The sequence below is a fragment of the Elgaria multicarinata genome, chromosome 1, assembly GCF_023053635.1.
Source record: "Elgaria multicarinata webbii isolate HBS135686 ecotype San Diego chromosome 1, rElgMul1.1.pri, whole genome shotgun sequence".
In the NCBI taxonomy this organism is placed as follows: domain Eukaryota; kingdom Metazoa; phylum Chordata; class Lepidosauria; order Squamata; family Anguidae; genus Elgaria; species Elgaria multicarinata.
The window spans coordinates 8,047,620-8,066,556 of record NC_086171.1 but is presented as its reverse complement, the minus strand read 5'-3'; the positions used below and the strand labels follow the sequence as shown (position 1 = coordinate 8,066,556).

At 41.7% G+C, this 18,937-nt stretch overlaps 2 protein-coding genes across 3 annotated transcripts in view; one reads left to right on the top strand and one right to left on the bottom strand.

Annotated features, from left to right (window-relative positions):
* HHATL (hedgehog acyltransferase like) overlaps positions 1-18,937 on the bottom strand; it is a 203,557-nt gene that overhangs the window by 29,224 nt on the left and 155,396 nt on the right. The gene's annotated exons all lie outside the window — the stretch shown is intronic.
* NKTR (natural killer cell triggering receptor) overlaps positions 10,223-18,937 on the top strand; it is a 43,089-nt gene continuing 34,374 nt past the window's right edge. For both annotated transcript variants that reach the window (XM_063122958.1, XM_063122950.1), the window contains exons 1-2: positions 10,223-10,315; positions 17,834-17,908. In XM_063122958.1, coding sequence (XP_062979028.1) covers positions 10,258-10,315; positions 17,834-17,908 — 133 coding nt within the window. In that variant the 5' untranslated portion in view covers positions 10,223-10,257. The remainder of the gene's footprint in view (positions 10,316-17,833; positions 17,909-18,937) is intronic.

Sequence of the window (18,937 nt, the reverse complement as noted above, 5' to 3'; positions counted from 1 at the left end):
GCCCACTTGGGGGCGACCATGTTGTCCTCCTTTTTTGGTTTCCAAAATATGGTCACCCTACATGATAGCACTCTTCAAATACTTAAAAGGTTGTCACACAGAGGAGGGCCAGGATCTCTTCTCGATCCTCCCAGAGTGCAGGACACAGAATAACGGGCTCAAGTTAAAGGAAGCCAGATTCCAGCTGGACATCAGGAAAAACTTCCTGACTGTTAGAACAGTACAACAATGGAATCAGTTGCCTGGTGAGGTTGTGGGCTCTCCCACACTAGAGGGCCTTCAAGAGGCAGCTGGACAACCATCTGTCAGGGATGCTTTAGTGTAGATTCCTGTATTGAGCAGGGTGTTGGACTCGATGGCCTTGTAGGCCCCTTCCAACTCTGCTATTCTATGATTCTATAAGGCAGATGCAGGAAGGCCACGTAGACTTAAGCCGACCTCTTACTTTCCTATCTTTATAAGACAATGGAGTCATTAAAAGGGCAAGTCAACAACCTTGGTTCTCAAAGCCTCCTGTGGCACTATTAGATAACATATATGAAAGCCTTCATTGGGAACAGTCCTTGTTTATCTCTGTTCCTGGATTCCAAGATCGTTTCTCTTGGCTCCCACCAAGTTTTCACTTGATACGACATTAATCCTTCTCCATCTGTTTTCAGATCAGTAATAATAATACATAGCATTTATGTAGCTTATCTAAAATGTTCAAAGCACTTCTCATCTGTTCTCTCAAACGCAGGGCTGCACAGTCTTTTTGGTCCCATCTAGTGTTGGCTGGAGCCTAGCAGCTGCACACGTTTGCCCCCATGCATGCACACACACAAAGCTTTGGGGTTGCTGAAATAGGTTTTAGCCTTCTCCCTGCCGTAGTGACTCCAATTCTTGCTTTATCGCTGCCATTAGGAGTGGTAAAACAGCGATCCTGGCTGCTTCAGGGTTACTGGAGTGAGCAGCGATCCTGGCAGTAAATCAACTATAAGTTCAGGAGCCATGGCATTGGGCAGGGGGTCATTGGGGTCTGAACAAAACTACTTGGGGGCCCAAATGCAGCCTGCAGATTATGCACCCCTGTTCTAACAGTTCTAAGTGCAGTTAAGCACTAGAGCTCACTTTGCAAACCAGCAAGCCAGTGCTTTTCCTCAGAGGACAGTCACTATCCAGTCGGGGCCTGCCACACCCATGAAAACGTTGTCTACACAGCAGTAGAAGTGCTAGCAGGAGGCAAGATTGCAAGGGTAGTCTACACTGAGATGCTGGCTCAGTTCGGACAACACGCGAATCAACAGTTGACTTCCATTTTGTTCCTATTACCTCCCTCACTGATTAGCGTGTCATCTGAACTCAGCCGCTTCCTCATAAGTAATTCCTTTGCTGCTTTTCAACATACAACCTGCGCACATGCCAAGAACTGGAGAGAAACATGCTGGTATGTTAAGAGGGAACCCTCAAAAAGCTTGCCGCATTTTGGCTGCTATGGTCCACTTTCTTCTTTAAATGGCTAGAGGAATGCTCTCTGCTTGAGTGGTATAGCATGGGAGAGGTCTTTTTCTAATTTTCACAGGGCCAGGTCGAGGGCGGGCATGGCTGGGAGGGTGACCATATGACAGGAAAAAACCAGATTTGTCAGGATTTTGGGTAACAAATCCGGGGGGGGGGGGGGATTATGAAATTTGAAGAGAAATCCAGATTTTTCCCATCCTCCCCACCCAAAGGGCAGCTCTACTTTAATAGGAATTAAGAAAAAATGCTTACAGTTTCACAATTTTTAAAGATAAAGAAACTTTAGCTCTTAGGGAGGCCTTTAGCCATGCCAAATTTGAAACAGATCTGTTCATCCATTGATTTTTATGTGTGTTTTTTTAAGTTAGAGGTTTTTAAAAAAATCTTTTTAAAAGAACACCATCATTTTTAAAGCTAAAGAGATGAAATTTGGCACCATGATAGCTCTTAGGTAGGGCTTTAGCCATGCCAAGTTTGAGGCTGGCAGCTTTGCTTTGGCTACAATGACTTAGAGAGAGAGCAACAGAGGCTGCACAGACAACCCAGAGACACCTGTTGTAACTTAGCCCCATGGTGCTGGTATGCAATGCAGAGCATTAGAAAGAGGGTCTCAGAGTTACATGTTTGTGCAGGAAGTAGACAGGAGTTCAAAGTCTGGATGTGCAAAGTGGTGCCGCCGCACAAGCCTTAAGGAGCTAATGTATATAAGTGAGAAGTGTAAATGGGTGAAGCAGTGACCACAGCCCACAACACCCACCCTGGTCTTAGGGAAATATATATGTGGTGTGTGTGTGTGTGCGCATATAGTGTGTGTGCATGTCTCTCTCTCTCTCTGTGTGTGTGTGTGTGTGTGTGTGTGTGTATATATGGTCATGATAGAGAGGTCAGACTAAATACGATCCCTGGGGAAGGTAATGGCAACCCACCCCAGTATTCTTGCCATGAAAACTAAATGGATCAGTACAATCAGAGATATGTCGATATACCATCGGAAGATGGGACCCCCAGGTCGGAAGATGGTCAAAATGCTACTGAGGAGGAACAGAGGATTAAGTTCAACTAGCCCCAGATGTGATGACGCAGCTAGCTCAAAGCCGAAAGGACGGCTAGCGGCCGACGGTGCTGGTGGTGAACGACGAATCCGATGTTCTAAAGATCAACACACCATAGGAACCTGGAATGTAAGATCTATGAGCCAGGGCAAATTGGATGTGGTTATTGGTGAGATGTCAAGATTAAATATAGATATATTGGGTGTCAGTGAACTGAAATGGACTGGAATGGGCCACTTCACATCAGATCACCACCAGATCTACTACTGTGGACAAGAGGATCACAGAAGAAATGGAGTAGCCTTCATAATTAATAATAAAGTGGCTAAAGCGGTGCTCAGATACAATCCAAAAAACGATAGAATGATTTCAATTCGAATTCAGGGTAAGCCATTTAACATCACAGCGATCCAAATATATGCCCCAACCACAGATGCTGAAGAAGCAGAAGTAGATCAGTTCTATGAGGATCTGCAGCACCTACTGGATAATACACCAAAAAGAGATGTTATTTTCATTACAGGAGACTGGAACGCTAAGGTGGGCAGTCAAATGACATCTGGAATTACAGGTAAGCATGGTCTAGGAGAACAAAATGAAGCGGGACATAGGCTGATAGAATTCTGCCAGGACAACTCACTGTGCATAACAAACACTCTCTTCCAACAACCGAAAAGACGGTTTTATACATGGACTTCACCAGATGGCCGACACCGAAATCAGATTGATTACATCCTTTGCAGCCAAAGGTGGCGGACATCTATACAGACAGTAAAAACAAGACCTGGAGCTGACTGTAGTTCAGATCATGAACTTCTTATTGCACAATTTAGAATCAAGCTACCGTATTTCTTCGATTCTAAGCCGCACTTTTCCCCCTAAATTAACAGCTCTAAAAATGGACTGCGTCTTAGAATAGATGGCGTCTTAGAATTGAAGAAATACGGTAAAGAGAATAGGGAAGACCCACAGATCAGTTAGATATGAGCTCACTAATATTCCTAATGAATATGCAGTGGAAGTGAAGAATAGATTTAAGGGACTAGATTTAGTAGATAGGGTCCCGGAAGACTGAGCGAAGGAAGATAGATGCTTTTGAACTGTGGTGTTGGAGGAAAATTCTGAGAGTGCCTTGGACTGCAAGAAGATCAAACCAGTCCATACTCCAGGAAATAAAGCCAGACTGCTCACTTGAGGGAATGGTGTTAAAGGCAAAACTGAAGTACTTTGGCCACATAATGAGAAGACAGGATACCCTGGAGAAGAGGCTGATGCTAGGGAAAGTGGAAGGCAAAAGGAAGAGGGGCTGACCAAGGGCAAGATGGATGGATGATATTCTGGAGGTGACAGACATGACCTTGGGGGAGCTAGGGATGGCAACGGCCGACAGAAAGCTCTGGCGTGGGCTGGTCCATGAAGTCACGAAGAGTTGGAAACGACTGAACGAATAAACAACAACAAATATATATATATATATATATATATATATATATATAGTGTGTGTGTGCATATATCTCTGTGTGCATATATAGTGTGTGTGCATATATCATAGAATCATAGAATAGCAGAGTTGGAAGGGGCCTACAAGGCCATCGAGTCCAACCCCCTGCTCAATGCAGGAATCCACCCTAAAGCATCCCTGACAGATGGTTGTCCAGCTGCCTCTTGAATGCCTCTAGTGTGGGAGAGCCCACAACCTCCCTAGGTAGCTGATTCCATTGTCGCACTGCTCTAACAGTCAGGAAGTTTTTCCTGATGTCCAGCCGGAATCTGGCTTCCTTTAACTTGAGCCCGTTATTCCGTGTCCTGCACTCTGGGAGGATCGAGAAGAGATCCTGGCCCTCCTCTGTGTGACAACCTTTTAAGTATTTGAAGACTGCTATCATGTCTCCCCTCAATCTTCTCTTCTCCAGGCTAAACATGCCCAGTCCTTTCAGTCTCTCTTCATAGGGCTTTGTTTCTAGACCTCTGATCATCCTGGTTGCCCTCTTCTGAACACGCTCCAGCTTGTCTGCGTCCTTCTTGAATTGTGGAGCCCAGAACTGGACGCAATACTCTAGATGAGGCCTAACCAGGGCCGAATAGAGAGGAACCAGTACCTCACGTGATTTGGAAGCTATACTTCTATTAATGCAGCCCAAAATAGCATTTGCCTTTCTTGCAGCCATATCGCACTGTTGGCTCATATTCAGCTTGTGATCTACAACAATTCCAAGATCTTTCTCGTTTGTAGTATTGCTGAGCCAAGTGTCCCCCATCTTGTAACTGTGCATTTGGTTTCTATTCCCTAAATGTAGAACTTGGCATTTATCCCTATTAAATTTCATTCTGTTGTTTTCAGCCCAGCACTCCAGCCTATCAAGATCACTTTGAAGTTTGTTTCTGTCTTCCAGGGTATTAGCTATCCCACCCAATTTTGTGTCATCTGCAAATTTGATCAGCGTTCCCTGCACCTCCTCGTCCAAATCATTAATAAAAATGTTGAAGAGCACTGGGCCCAGGACTGAGCCCTGCGGCACCCCACTCATTGCCTCTCCCCAGTTTGAGAAGGTTCCATTGATAAGTACTCTTTGAGTCCGATTCTGTAGCCAACTGTGGATCCACCTAATAGTTGTTCCATCTAGCCCACTTTTAGCTAGTTTGTTAATCAGAATGTCATGTGGTACTTTGTCAAAAGCTTTGCTGAAGTCAAGATATATGACGTCCACAGCATTCCCACAGTCCACAAGGGAGGTTATCCTATCAAAAAATGAGATCAAATTAGTCTGACAGGATTTGTTCCTGACAAATCCATGTTGGCTTCTAGTAATCACTGCATTGATTTCAAGGTGTTTACAGATTGACTTCTTTATAATCTGCTCCAGAATTTTCCCAGGGATGGATGTCAGACTGACTGGTCTGTAGTTCCCAGGTTCCTCCTTTTTGCCCTTTTTGAAGATAGGGACAACGTTAGCCCTCCTCCAGTCATCCGGCACCTCACCCGTCTTCCATGATTTTGCAAAGATAGTAGACAAAGGTTCTGAGAGTTCTTCCGCTAGCTCCTTCATTACTCTTGGATGCAGTTCATCGGGCCCTGGAGATTTGAACTCATTCAAGGAAATTAGGTGTTCTTTGACCATTTGTTTATCAATCTCAAACTGCAATCCTGCCCCCTCAACTTCTGCTTCACTTTTTCCAGGGGGGTCATAGACCCGCTTTTGGGAGAAGACCGAGGCAAAGTAGGAATTGAGCACTTCAGCCTTTTCTTTGTCATCTGTTATCAATTTGCCATCCTCATTAAGCAGTTGAACCACCATTTCTTTCCTCTGTCTTTTACTACTCACGTATCTGAAGAAAGCCTTTTTATTGCTTTTAGCATCCCTCGCTAATCTCAGCTCATTCACAGCTTTAGCCTTCCTGACGCCATTTCGGCACTTCTGCGCCACTTGTCTGTACTCTTCTTTTGTAGCCTGGCCTTCCTTCCACTTCCTATATGTATCCCTTTTTGTTTTCAGTTCATCAATAAGCTTTTTGTGGAGCCACATTGGTTTCCTCTGTTGTCTTCTATCTTTTCTCCTTGTTGGAATTGTTTGTAACTGTGCCTTTAAAATTTCATTTTTTAGATACTCCCACCCATCCTGCACTCCTTTTCTCATTAGGCTCATTTGCCATGGGACCTTACTTATCATAGTTCTGAGTTTATTGAAATCAGCTTTCCTAAAATCCAGAGTACGTGTATGGCTACGCTCGACTTTTGTCTCCTTCATAATCAAGAATTCAAGTATGACGTGGTCACTTTCCCCCAGAGTTCCCGTAACTGCCACTTTATCCACTAAGTCATCCCTATTGGTCAATAACAAGTCAAGGATTGCCGATCTGTGTGTGTGTATATATAGCGTGTGCATATATCTGTGTGCATATAGTGTGTGCATATATCTGTGTGTGTGTATATATAGCGTGTGCATATATCTGTGTGTGTGTATATATAGTGTGTGCATATATCTGTGTGCATATAGCGTGTGCATATATCTGTGTGTGTGTATATATAGTGTGTGCATATATGTGTGCATATAGTGTGTGCATATATCTGTGTGTGTGTATATATAGCGTCTGCATATGTGTGCATATATGTGTACATATATCTCTGTGTGCATATATAGTGTGTGCATATATATGCATGTATATACATATATGTGTGTGCATGTGTGTGTGCATATTTGTGTGTGTATGTTTATATATAGTTTGTGTGCATATATATATATATAGAGAGAGAGAGAGTGTATATATTTTTGTTTGTTGTTTATTCGTTCAGTCGCTTCCGACTATATATATATATATATATACACACACACGTATGCACACACAGCCACGCCTCTCGCCCTCCAAACCCCTGAGCCAACTGCCACATCCACAGAAAAGACGGGAGGGGACAAGGCAGACACAGGGCGGCGGGCGGAAGCAGCGATATGTTCTCGCGATATCACGCCCCGAAACGCGTCTTTATTTTCTCCTCCCTCCCCCGCGAAAGTACCCGTGCGCGCGCACCGTACCGCACCGCGCCCCTCCCCCTCCGCCAATGAGGGGCGGGGACTCTCTGAAGGCGTTTTCGCCTCGGAAGAGAAGCCGATCCTGAGGGAAGCCGTGAAGGGAGAAGGGGGGGGCGTGGTTCGTGGTTCGTCAACGTCACCGGCTCCTGCTCGGAAAGCTCGGCAGAGCTGCTGGAGAGAAAGAGAGGCCGGCGCGCGCGCGCACGCATTCTTGGAGGGAGGGAGGAGGGAGGGAAAGGGAGGGGTCCAGCAGCGCGCGTGCGTGCGGCCGGCGGGGCCAATGGGAACGAGGTGAGAAAAAGAAGGCCTTGAAAACACCCGGCGAAGGCGCTCGTGTGTGTGTCTGTGTGTGTGTGTGATATGCGCGCGCCAAGTGGGCGGGGCCGCGAGCGCCCGAGGGAGGGAGCGCGCGCGCCGAGTGGGCGGGGCCGCGCGTCTTCCCTCACGCCAGTCCGTTAATGGCGCCCGGGCGCTGCAGTAGCACCACCAGCAGTAGCGGCGGCTTCCGCTCCTCAGGGGCCCGCTCGTTTCCCCCCCGCGGGCTGAGGCGAGGGTGGTGAGGCGGAGGCGCCGGGGCCTGAGGGAGCGGGACGCAAAGCGCAGGCGCCGCCACCGCCAGGTAAGGAACCCGCCCAGAGCGCACGGTGAGGGGCGGGTGGGTGCCCGGGCGCCGGCTGCGCTTCTTCTTCCTCCTCCTCCTCCTCCTCCTCCTCTTCCTCTTCCTCTTCCTCCTCCGGCTGCCGCCGCCACTCGCGTAGGGCCGGAGGGGGTCGTGCTGCCCTGGGCCGTCGTGGCTCCTGTTGGCCGGAGCCGTGAGGGGGCAAAGGTTGGGGGCGGGAAAGGGGGCGGCGGAGACCCTTGTGCTGCCGGGCCCCGGTTCCCCCTGGGCTGCCCAAGACCCCTCCGGACACCGCCGCGCTTTGGCCTCGGGCCCTCCGTCCCGCCCCCCCCCCCCCCGCCGCGAAAAAACCTCCAGTCGCCTTGATTTAACTTAATTACTTGAGATACGTCGCTAGGAGTAATTCATTCCCAAATAAGTCACGGCATCAGGGCGCCGACGAAGCTGCCACTCGGCTCATAACCCCGGAGGATATTTATTTATTTATTTATTTATTACATTTCTATGCCGCCCAATAGCTGGGGCTCTCTGGGCGGTTCACAAAAATTAAAAACATCCGAAGTACAAAACAACAGTATAAAACCACAATACAAAATACAATATAAAAAGCTCAACCAGATAAAAACAGCAGCAATGCAAAATTACAAATTTAAAACACCAAGTTAAAATTTATTTATAGACTGTTAAGATAGACTGTTATAATAATATCGACTGTTATAATAATAATAATAATAACAACAACAATATATTTATTTCTTACCCGCCTCTCCCTTTGGATCCAACCCAAATGTACCCTGAATGTACCCCTGTCTCCAATCGGCGTTATTTCTGACTCTGACCCATTAATTGAATAGTCCAAATATAAATAAACCCAAAGTGTTCAATCAGTTTCATCAGAGCCGGAACTGAAGACTGGAGTTTCAAGATAAACAACAGCATAGGGTTATCAACCTAGGTGTAAAACTTTTCGTTTTGGTGGGCGGGGAGCTGTGATTGTTATTCCCTTGCTTTCAGATTTATTTCATTTATTTATTTTTTAAAAAGGGAGCGAAAGAGAAAAGACACTTCTTGCCTAGCTGCACAGGCTTGTCTGGGATTTGGGCTTCGGCTTTGTACAGAGATTAGCTTTATTATAACTGTTTCCTATGGGGAAAGTGTTGTGTCTTGATTATATCTCAAACCCTGTTTCTTCCTTATGGGTGTGGAGTTGGAATTGAGACGTCTTGGCTTGTTACGTGCAGAAAACAATTCAGTCCTTTAAAGGGATTATGACATACCTAATAGTTTACAATATACCCAATAGTGAATCCTTCCCAGTTCCACCCCTATAAATAACATGCTTGTTTTGGTAAATTTATTACTATTTATTATACTTCTATCCCACCATTTTTCCTACCAGGAACTTAAGGTGGATTACATAATCTATTTTATTCTCACAACCCTGTAAATTAGGTTAGGCTGTAGGTCAGTAACTGATCCAAAGTTACCCAATGAGTTTCATTTTTTTATATTATTATTATTATTGTTGTTGTTGTTGCTGCACTTTTATCCCAACTTTTAGCCATAGAAGGCTCTCAAGGTGTCTTTCAAAAATAATGCTTAAATTTCATGGCTGAGTGGGGTCTAGAACCAGGGTCTCTTGAATCCCAGTGAAGCTCCGGCTATTGGGCGGTATAGAAACGTAATAAATAAATAAATAATTTCTCTTGAAATTGGGCTTCAGCTGTAAAATAGTGGCAGTATCTTGATGAGCTAGAGAGGATTTCTCTTTAGGATTTCCAATAAATTGAGGTTTATAGCTCCTGTTGTTCTCTCTAAGTTTAGATTGATCAGGAAAGATTTTAGCTTTGTCTCATGAACTCCTCTACACACGCAAGTACCAAGTTGAGGGTGCAGTGTTCACACTTTCCTGCTAGCAAATGATAGAAGTCATAAGACTAGGATCTGCAACTCGCCTCCTAAAATTCTTGAAGGGGTTTGGGTGCATGATGTTCCTTCACAGTTGTGAAAAGATGTGAGCTGAATGAAGCCCGTTGTTCTGAAGCCTGCTGTGCTATAGTGCTAATATTGGCAGGTCCCTTTTTCCCCCACTTCTTCTAAAGAGCGGGGTGGAATCCATATCCCATACATCCAATGAGTAGGGACTATCTATCCCATGTTCAATTCTTCATTGCCTAGAAAATTAAGTTCAGAATGGCTTCAGTTTTAGTATATCCTGCCCCTGTGTTCTTTCTCCACAATTTTCTGGCACGAGATCCTAAGTCTAAATAGATGTTTTAATTTCTGCTAGACTCACGGGAAACATGCTACCGATTGTCATTGGCTACTTTCTTGTGTGGGTGGAGGGTTGTTTCCAGCTATGACACGCTACTCTTTTTGTTGGCAGGGATCACTTGGTTAGGCTGGCATCTATGCCACAATAAATTGCCTTCTGTTTCTGTAAGCTGCATCTAGTGTGGAACTGCTGTATTGAATCCTGTGTTGAATCTAGAGTTGAACGCTGAAGTGCTTCTCTTTTTCTCAAGGTGGTGAGGAGAGGCGCTAAGGGCTTCCTGCTGTCATGGGGGCACAGGATCGTCCACAGTGCTTCTTTGATATAGAAATCAATCGAGAGCCAGGTAAGACATGGGGGCTTTATGAGACTACTGTTGGTTTATTGAAAAGGTGTTGATCCACTGCTTGCATTAAGTCAAGCCTTGAAGCAGAAGTACTTGCAGCCAGCATGTTCCCTTAGAATAGATGTTAAGTATATAGCTGCTATATTTTATGCTATTGTGGGATTATCTCTTCTCTGCGGTACAGCGTGTTTATGTTCGAAATCGTTGCAATGTGCATATGTGGTGTCTTACGTCTTTGTAGTATCAACAAATAAACTGAGAATTGGTGGTGTAATAAAAGCGTGTATGTTATCTCTGCGAGATGAGAGCTTTGTGCAGGAAAAATAAACATATTTCCAGGCAAGGAATGATTCGGTTTAGAGAAGGCTGGATGGGATAGATTCTAGCATGTATATGTTAGGGATTCTTACTGTAATGGAGGGTATGTGTGTGTATAATTGGGAGTTTTACTGAATACCACTCACCTGTGTGATAGGATAAGCAAATAATACAAGTTGACATGAGGCATGCTAATCATTATTATTATTATTATTTATTTATATAGCACCATCAGTGTACATGGTGCTGTACAGAGTAAAACAGTAAATAGCAAGACCCTGCCGCAAAGAGTATGACCCATTTCACATGTAATGGCAGCTTATTGTGGGTTAATCAATGATTTACCAGGTTGAGTTCTGCACACTCAGTCCCTGGGTTGTTGTCTTTGATATCCAAACCCAGAATTGTGGGTTGTTGGGGGAGGGTCGATGCATTTTTGTAACCCGTAATTCTGGGTTCAGACATCACAGACAATCTGTGGACAGAGTTTCTCTGGTTTGTTTGGCTCAGCAGGAGTGGCCAGGAGCGAAGGTAATAACTCAAAGAGAAGTTGAAGATGTAATTGATAATTTGAAAGTGGGTAAATCACCAGGAGCAGATGGCTTAGGACCAGAATATTATAAAGTTTTTAAGGAGTTATTAATTCTGAAATTATTGAAACTTTATAACACTATATTATTAGGAGAGAAGATACCAGAATCATGGGAACATTCATTGATAATATTAATTCCAAAACCAGATAAAGATTTCACAATCCCCGATTCATATAGACCTATTTCATTAATAAATCAGGATGCTAAAAATTTTTCATCTATTTTGGCTAAACGGTTAAATAAATTTATATCAGAATATATAGGAGAAGATCAATGTGGATTTGTGGCGGGCAGGCAGATGCATAGTTTAGTGGGAAGAGTTTTAAATGTAATACATGCGATAAAAAAAATCAAAGATTAAGGCAGGAATTTTGGCATTGGATAGTTTTAAGGCTTTTGATTGTGTGAGCTGGCAGACATTAAAGATTATTTTAGATAAAATGGGATTTGGAAATAAATTTAAAACTATAATAGAACAGTTATATTCCCAAAATACAGCTGTAGTGGTGGTAAACGATGGACTCACTGAAAAAATACGACTAGCCAGAGGTACAAGACAAGGATGTCCGCTCTCGCCGGTCCTGTTTGTAATGGTTATGGAAGTATTGGCGAATGCAATAAGAGATGATGGAGAGATAGAAGGAATTGGAGATGTAAGGGAAATAAAATTGAACATGTTTGCGGATGATACCCTACTGACTATTAAGAATCCAATAAGAAAAATAGATAGAATTAAACAACAATTGAGAGAATTTGAAGAAGTTACAGGATTAAGAATAAATTGGTCCAAATCAGAGATGATTTTGTTTAATTATACTAAGAAGGAAGAAAAGGAATGGGAACGTAAGGGAATAGAAATGAGAGTTAAGGAACAGATTAGATATTTGGGAATTAAAATTACAAAAAACTTATAATTTAGAAAAGGAGAATTTAATGAGGTTAAAAAAAGAGGTATTAGAAAAATTGGGAAAATATAAAAGATTAAATCTATCTTGGTTTGGAAGAATAGCATTAATAAAAATGAAGATTTTAGCTAAGATAAATTTTGTGTTTAGGATGTTACCAATAAAAATTTCAGAAGCTGAGATAAAAAGTTGGCAAAATATTATTAACAAATATTGTAACGGAGATAAGAAAGTGAGGGTAAATAAGAATAAATGGTATTTAAGCCAAAAAAAGGGAGGATTGGGTCTCCCAAATATAAAATTATACTATGCAGCAAATAGGTTAAGACATATTGTAGAAGCAATTATAGGAGTAGGAGATTTAGATTGGATGGAGGATAAAACTACATGTAATGTAGAGATGAGTTTGTTTTTTTTAAGGAAGGAGGGAGAAAGTGGGTTGAAAGTATAGATAATCCACTCCTGAGATTTCAATGGGAAATTTGGAGTAAATTTAAAGGGAAGCTGCTTCCGAGCAACTCTCCCTTGTCACCGGTAATAATGTTAAAGAATTTCCCAGAGGAACTGAAGGGTAGATTAAGTAAAATATTAAAAGAGAAAAATAAAATGAAATTAAAGGATTGGTTAAGAGATATAAATACAAGAGAAGATATGGAAGAGTTGTTAAAGGAGAAAAAATTATCTTGGTTAGAGTTTAGGCAATTAGAACAGTGGAATAAAAAGTGGATTAAAGAAAATAGAGTTTGTAGAGAAATGACGAAGTTTGAAGAGTTAATAGTAAATAAGGAAAAAGGTAAAGGAGGAAGTATAGTCTTAAAAGGGTTAATGAGCGAAATATATAAAATATTGTTAGAAAAGGGGCTAATGGATAGCTCAGGAAAAATGGTATGGGAGACAGATTTGAAAGTACAAATAGGGTGACAGAGCTGGGAGGGACTGTGGAAACAAAGAGTGTTGAGAAGTATGTCAGTGAGAATAAAAGAGAATTATTTTAAAAATATATGGAGGTGGTACCTAACTCCGGTTAGATTAAACAAGATAAATAATCAGCAATCAGCAAACTGTTGGAGAGGATGTGGGGGAAAAGGAACGTATTTACATATGTGGTGGGAATGCAACTATGTACAAAAATTTTGGAAGATGGTGTTTTTGGAGATTGAAGAAATTGTGGGAATGAAGATAGAACAAACACCAAAAGTTGCATTACTGTCACTATTTGAAGATTTAAAATGTAAAAAAGAAATTAAGGAACTGATAACGATTTTGCTGACCGCAGCAAGATTGATGGTAGCTAGGAACTGGAAGATTCAAGGGGAATATTCTATTGAAGAATGGTACAAAGAAGTATGGGATATAGCCATTAATGATAAATTGACATGTAATATTAAATGGAGAAGAGGTATAGCTAAAACAAATGATTTTGAAGGAATTTGGAAACAGTTCCTAATATTTGTGTTTTCTAAGGGAAGTGGGAAACCAGCAGAAGAAAGTATGAGATTTTGGAATCAGGAATGAGATCCCGAGGTGGGGGGTGCACTTCTATGTTAAGTTTGATTATGTTACTCAGATAAGATATTATGTATTCAACATTTATTCAACATTTATGTAGTGTGTTGTTGTTTTTTAATTGTTATTGTGTATGTTTAAGTATTGTAGAAAATAAAAAATCTAAAAAAAAAAAGGAGTAGCCAGGAGTCAACACTCTCGCTTCCTTTTCATTCACCCATACTTTGACAAACCATGGATTGTTGTGATGTGTGATCCAGACCTTATTCTTGTATCAAGAACTTTCTGTTAAAACAGACATGTTTTTATTTTGTATGTTTTATTGTGATAATTTTAGTGAGCATTACAGACTGTTTATAATTTTAAATTGACCCAAGAGCCTGGATGGGCTGCTTTGGTGGGATAAAATAATCAGCTGGTGTGGAAGTCTAAAATTTGGGTCTCAGTGTGTTTCAGTCTAGCTCATAGGTCTAACCCAAGACACTCCAATTTGAGTAAAGCATACTTAATGCCTTATGGAAATATCAGACTTGATTGTTTTGAGCATCTAGAAGTATTCAAGCTTTTTTGTGTTTAAATAGTCGTTTTCCTCTGCAGTTACATATTGTCCCCTGGCCTGATTGAGACAACACAGAAATACGGCTAAGGGGATCCTTATTTATTTATGTATTTAGATTTATAAGCTGCTCTTCATCCAAAAGGAACCCCAGGGTGGTGTACATGAAATTATGAAAACAAATACAGAATGGTAACAGTAACGAAATTACAAGATAGCAGGTTTAAAAATTATTCAGCAAACCGACAAACAAATCATACCTGCACCACCAAACTATTTAAAATGTCCTGAGCGAATAGGAATGTTTTGATTTGGTGCTAAAATCAAAGCAGACACCAGTTACATCTTCCTTGGAAAGACATTCCAAAGTCAGGAGACCACCACAGGGAAGTTTCTCTCTCTTGTAAATGCATAATGTTTCTGGCAGAAGAGCTTCCTCTGAAAATCTTAAGCCATGGGTAGGATTGCCTTGAACCTTTTCCTAGAAGTTCTTCTTTGGCATGAACTTCCTGGCACTTTAATGTTTCTTTTAGAGCCCCCCTTTTAAAAATGCTTTCAGGTATACAGTTCTTCACGTTCGGTTGTTTAATAAAGAGCTGACAGGGAAAAGAAATTTGCACTGTGCTTTGCATTTCAGTAGGTTATTAATAGTACAGTGTCTGTTTTTGTAAGACTAATAAAAAAGGAAGTATCTTGGCTGAAGAGCAAAAAGCATTTAGAGGTGAAGAGAGCTTTAATGAAGTGCATTGTCAAGTCAGAAGGGAAAGGAGCAGTTTTGAAATAAGATTATCTATCTCCCCTCCCTCTGGAATTCCCTACAATAGAAAAGTGGATTTTGTTTGCATGTAAAATACCCCCAAATTAGAGGTGTTTTTAGAGTAGTTTCTCATTCAGGAAGCAAGGCCTATTAAATTCAATAAGGTAAGTGTGCATAGAATTGCGGCCTTCGTAAAAGTATCTTGAGACACCTGTGTATTGTTGTAAGAAAATGCAAGTTTAGATTACATCTAAACCGGTGTGTTCTCAGACTTCTGGCAAGTGGCTGTTATGGCTTTAATAAAGTGGCTGAGGGTTGTGGCACAGTGCACAAGGATTTGGATTTCAGAATTGTTGAAGTGACGTTAGAGGTTTTCTTGGAAAACCATAAGTGCTTAACAGTCATTCTACAGATTACAGTTCTGAGACTGTCCTAAAAGTGTGGAACGTACCGAGATTTAGGTGTTTTATATTCCTTTTTAAAAAAATAAAATAAAAAGGTTATAAGAACTGTTTCAAATAAGTTATAAAGGTCCTCTCTGAAATCAGTCATGTGGCATCACAGTATTTATTTTATTTATTTTATTTATTTATTGCATTTCTATACCGCCCAATAGCCGAAGCTCTCTGGGCTGTTCACAAAATTAAGACAACTCAAAACAAACAACAGTATAAAACCGTAATATAAAATACAATATAAAAGCACGGCCAAGATAAAAACAGCAGCAATGCAAAAATACAAATTTAAAATACAAATTTAAAACAGCAAGGTTAAAATTAATTTATAGACTGTTAAAATACTGGGAGAATAAAAAGGTCTTCACCTGGTGTCTAAAAGAATATACCCTATTTCTTCGATTCTAAGACATATTTTTTTTCCCCGTATAAACATCTCTAAAAATGGGGTGCATCTTAGAATCGTGGGTGTGTCTTAGGGTTTTTTTTTTCTGTTGGTGGTACTGAAATTAGTGTGCATCTTACAATCGATGGTGTCTTACAATCGAAGAAATACGGTAGCGTAGGTGCCAGGCGAACCTCCTTAGGGAGCTCATTCCACAGCCGGGGTGCCACAGCGGAGAAGGCCCTCCTCCTGGTAGCCACCTGCCTCACTTCCTTTGGCAGGGGCTCATGGAGGAGGACCCCTGAGGATGACCTTAGGGTCCGGGCAGGTACATATGGGAGGAGGCGTTCCTTCAGATAACCTGGCCCCAAGCCGTTTAGGGCTTTAAATGGTAAACGTTTCAGATTATAAATCTTCCTTGCTGTCACTCATGAAAATGCTTTTACAATCTTCTCTCTCAGCTGCCAGGAATTTGCAGAGCTGGGAACAGACAAAAATATAGAATGAGTGTTAGCTATTGACTGCTGTTGAGTACAGCAGCAGTAATCTTACTCACCCCTCACTGTTCTACCTAAAGTTTGATTATAGGGTCATGATAAGAGGTTTGGACTCCTCATCTTCCTTTTTAATGCCGAGCTGCTTATTGACAGGGACAAAAGAATTTATAGAGGGTGCAGCAAAGAAGGGCAACAGCAGATGTGGAGCCTCTAATCCTCCTGTTTCTTAGCTTGGCTTCACTCAAAGGATGTGGTAGGCTGTGCATAACGGACTTGCCTAGTCTTTTTTTACACAGTAGTCATGGTACCTTTTCAAACTGTGGGGAGGTAATGAGTGGGGTACCACAGGGCTCAGTGCTGGGCCCAGTGCTCTTCAACATTTTTATTAATGATTTGGACAAGGAGGTGTAGGGAACGCTTATCAAATTTGCAGATGACACAAAATTGGGTGGGATAGCTAATACCCTGGAAGACAGAAACAAACTTCAAAGTGATCTTGATAGGCTGGAGCACTGGGCTGAAAGCAACAGAATGAAATTTAATAGGGATAAATGCCAAGTTCTACATCTAGGAAATAGAAACCAAATGCACAGTTACAAGATGGGGGATACTTGGCTCAGCAATACTACAAACGAGAAGGTTCTTGGAATTGTTGTAGATCACAAGCTGAATATGAGCCAACAGTATGATGTGGCTGCAAAAAAAGCAAATGCTATTTTGGGCTGCATTAATAGAAATATAGCTTCCAAATCGTGTGAGGAACTTGTTCCTCTCTATTCGGCCCTGGTTAGGCCTCATCTAGAGTATTGCGTCCAGTTCTGGTCACCACACTTCAAGAAGGATGCAGACAAGCTGACGGGCAACCAGGATGATCAGGGGTCTGGAAACAAAGCCCTATGAAGAGAGACTGAAAGAACTGGGCATGTTTAGCCTGGAGAAGAGAAGGTTGAGGGGAGACATGAGAGCACTCTTCAAATACTTAAAAGGTTGTCACACAGAGGAGGGCCAGGATCTCTTCTCGATCCTCCCATAGTGCAGGACACGGAATAACAGGCTCAAGTTAAAGGAAGCCAGATTCCGGCTGGACATCAGGAAAAACTTCCTTACTGTTAGAGCAGTACTACAATGGAACCAGTTACCTAGGGAGGTTGTGGGCTCTCCCACACTGGAGGCCTTCAAGAGGCAGCTGGACAACCCTCTGTCAGGGATGCTTTAGGGTGGATTCCTGCATTGAGCAGGGGGTTGGACTCTATGGCCTTATAGGACCCTTCCAACTCTACTATTCTATGATTCTATGACCTGAGGGAAATGACCACCAAGCACTTGTGTTTGCTCTGGCTGTACTATTTTCCTTCTTTTTGCTATAGAAGAGACAGATTGTATGTCTATTAAGTCCTCTGCTTTTGCAGCTCTGTGTGTGTGTGTATATATACTTTTTGTTTATCTACGAGAACATATATGGAAGTATAATCCTTAAGAAAATATAACTGGTTTGGCCCAGATATTATTAAACTGGAAAGTAACCATATTTTAATTCTTATTCCAGTTGGTCGTATCATATTTCAACTTTTCTCTGATGTGTGTCCAAGGACTTGCAAAAACTTTCTCTGCCTATGTACAGGTAACTTGTTTTGTCATAGCTGAAAATAATTAACTATTTTCTTGTAATGTGTGGCCTAGAGATGTAAAATTTCCAGATATTTTGAGGCCATGGTGGGGGTGGGGGGTTGTAGAAGAGAGATCTGGGCATTTATGAAGGAAAAAAACAGTAATTTGGAGGGAAATTGAAAATGAAGCAATACTTTTTTTAAGCACTTTTTACTTTGTTGCTTTAGGACAGCCTTCCCAGAACCGATGTCCTCCAGATATTTTGGACTTTATCTCCCCTCACCCTTAGGCAGAATGGCCAATGATTAGGAATGCTGCACATTGTAGTCCAGGCACCAGGTTGGGTAGAGCTTCTTTGGGAACATAAAACAGCCTTTCTGTCCCTAAAGCTATTCTATGTCTAACTTCGTTTGCTCATAAAATTAACATTATATATTAAAAAAAAATTAAGTAAACTCAGTAAATTCGAAATTACTGTCGGAATAAACTATACTTTTACATTTAATGTACCAAATATTTACTGTCAAGAATGCACAATGATGATTCCACTCACGTGTTGGGAACCTAAGCATAAATGTCCATCAGTAAAATATACTTTAGATCAATCATTTTAATAAGGAATGAAAGAAATAACTCTGCTGAGAATCTTACAGAGAGGATTTTTTTTTTAAAAAAAATTCTCCCTATGGCTTCATTTTTTCCAGACATTTTACATCTAGTCTTTCCATAAAAATGTTCTTATTGCAGTTTTTAGAAATCATTTTGGGGGGTACTAAAGGCTTGGTGACAATCTATAAACACTTTCTCTTAAATTATAAAAGAAAATACTTCATAGTCCTAAGCTCTTCAATGTGTTTTTTTTTGGGGGGGGGTGGAATCAAAAAATCGTTTGTGGGGGGAAATGGGGGAGGGAACCGGGGGGGGGGTTTCCTAAAAAAAAATACTTCATAATCCAAAGCTCTTCAATGGTTTTTTTTGGGGGGAGGGGATATCCAAAAATTGTTTGTGGGGGGAAATGGGAGGGAACCCCCGGGTGGGGGGG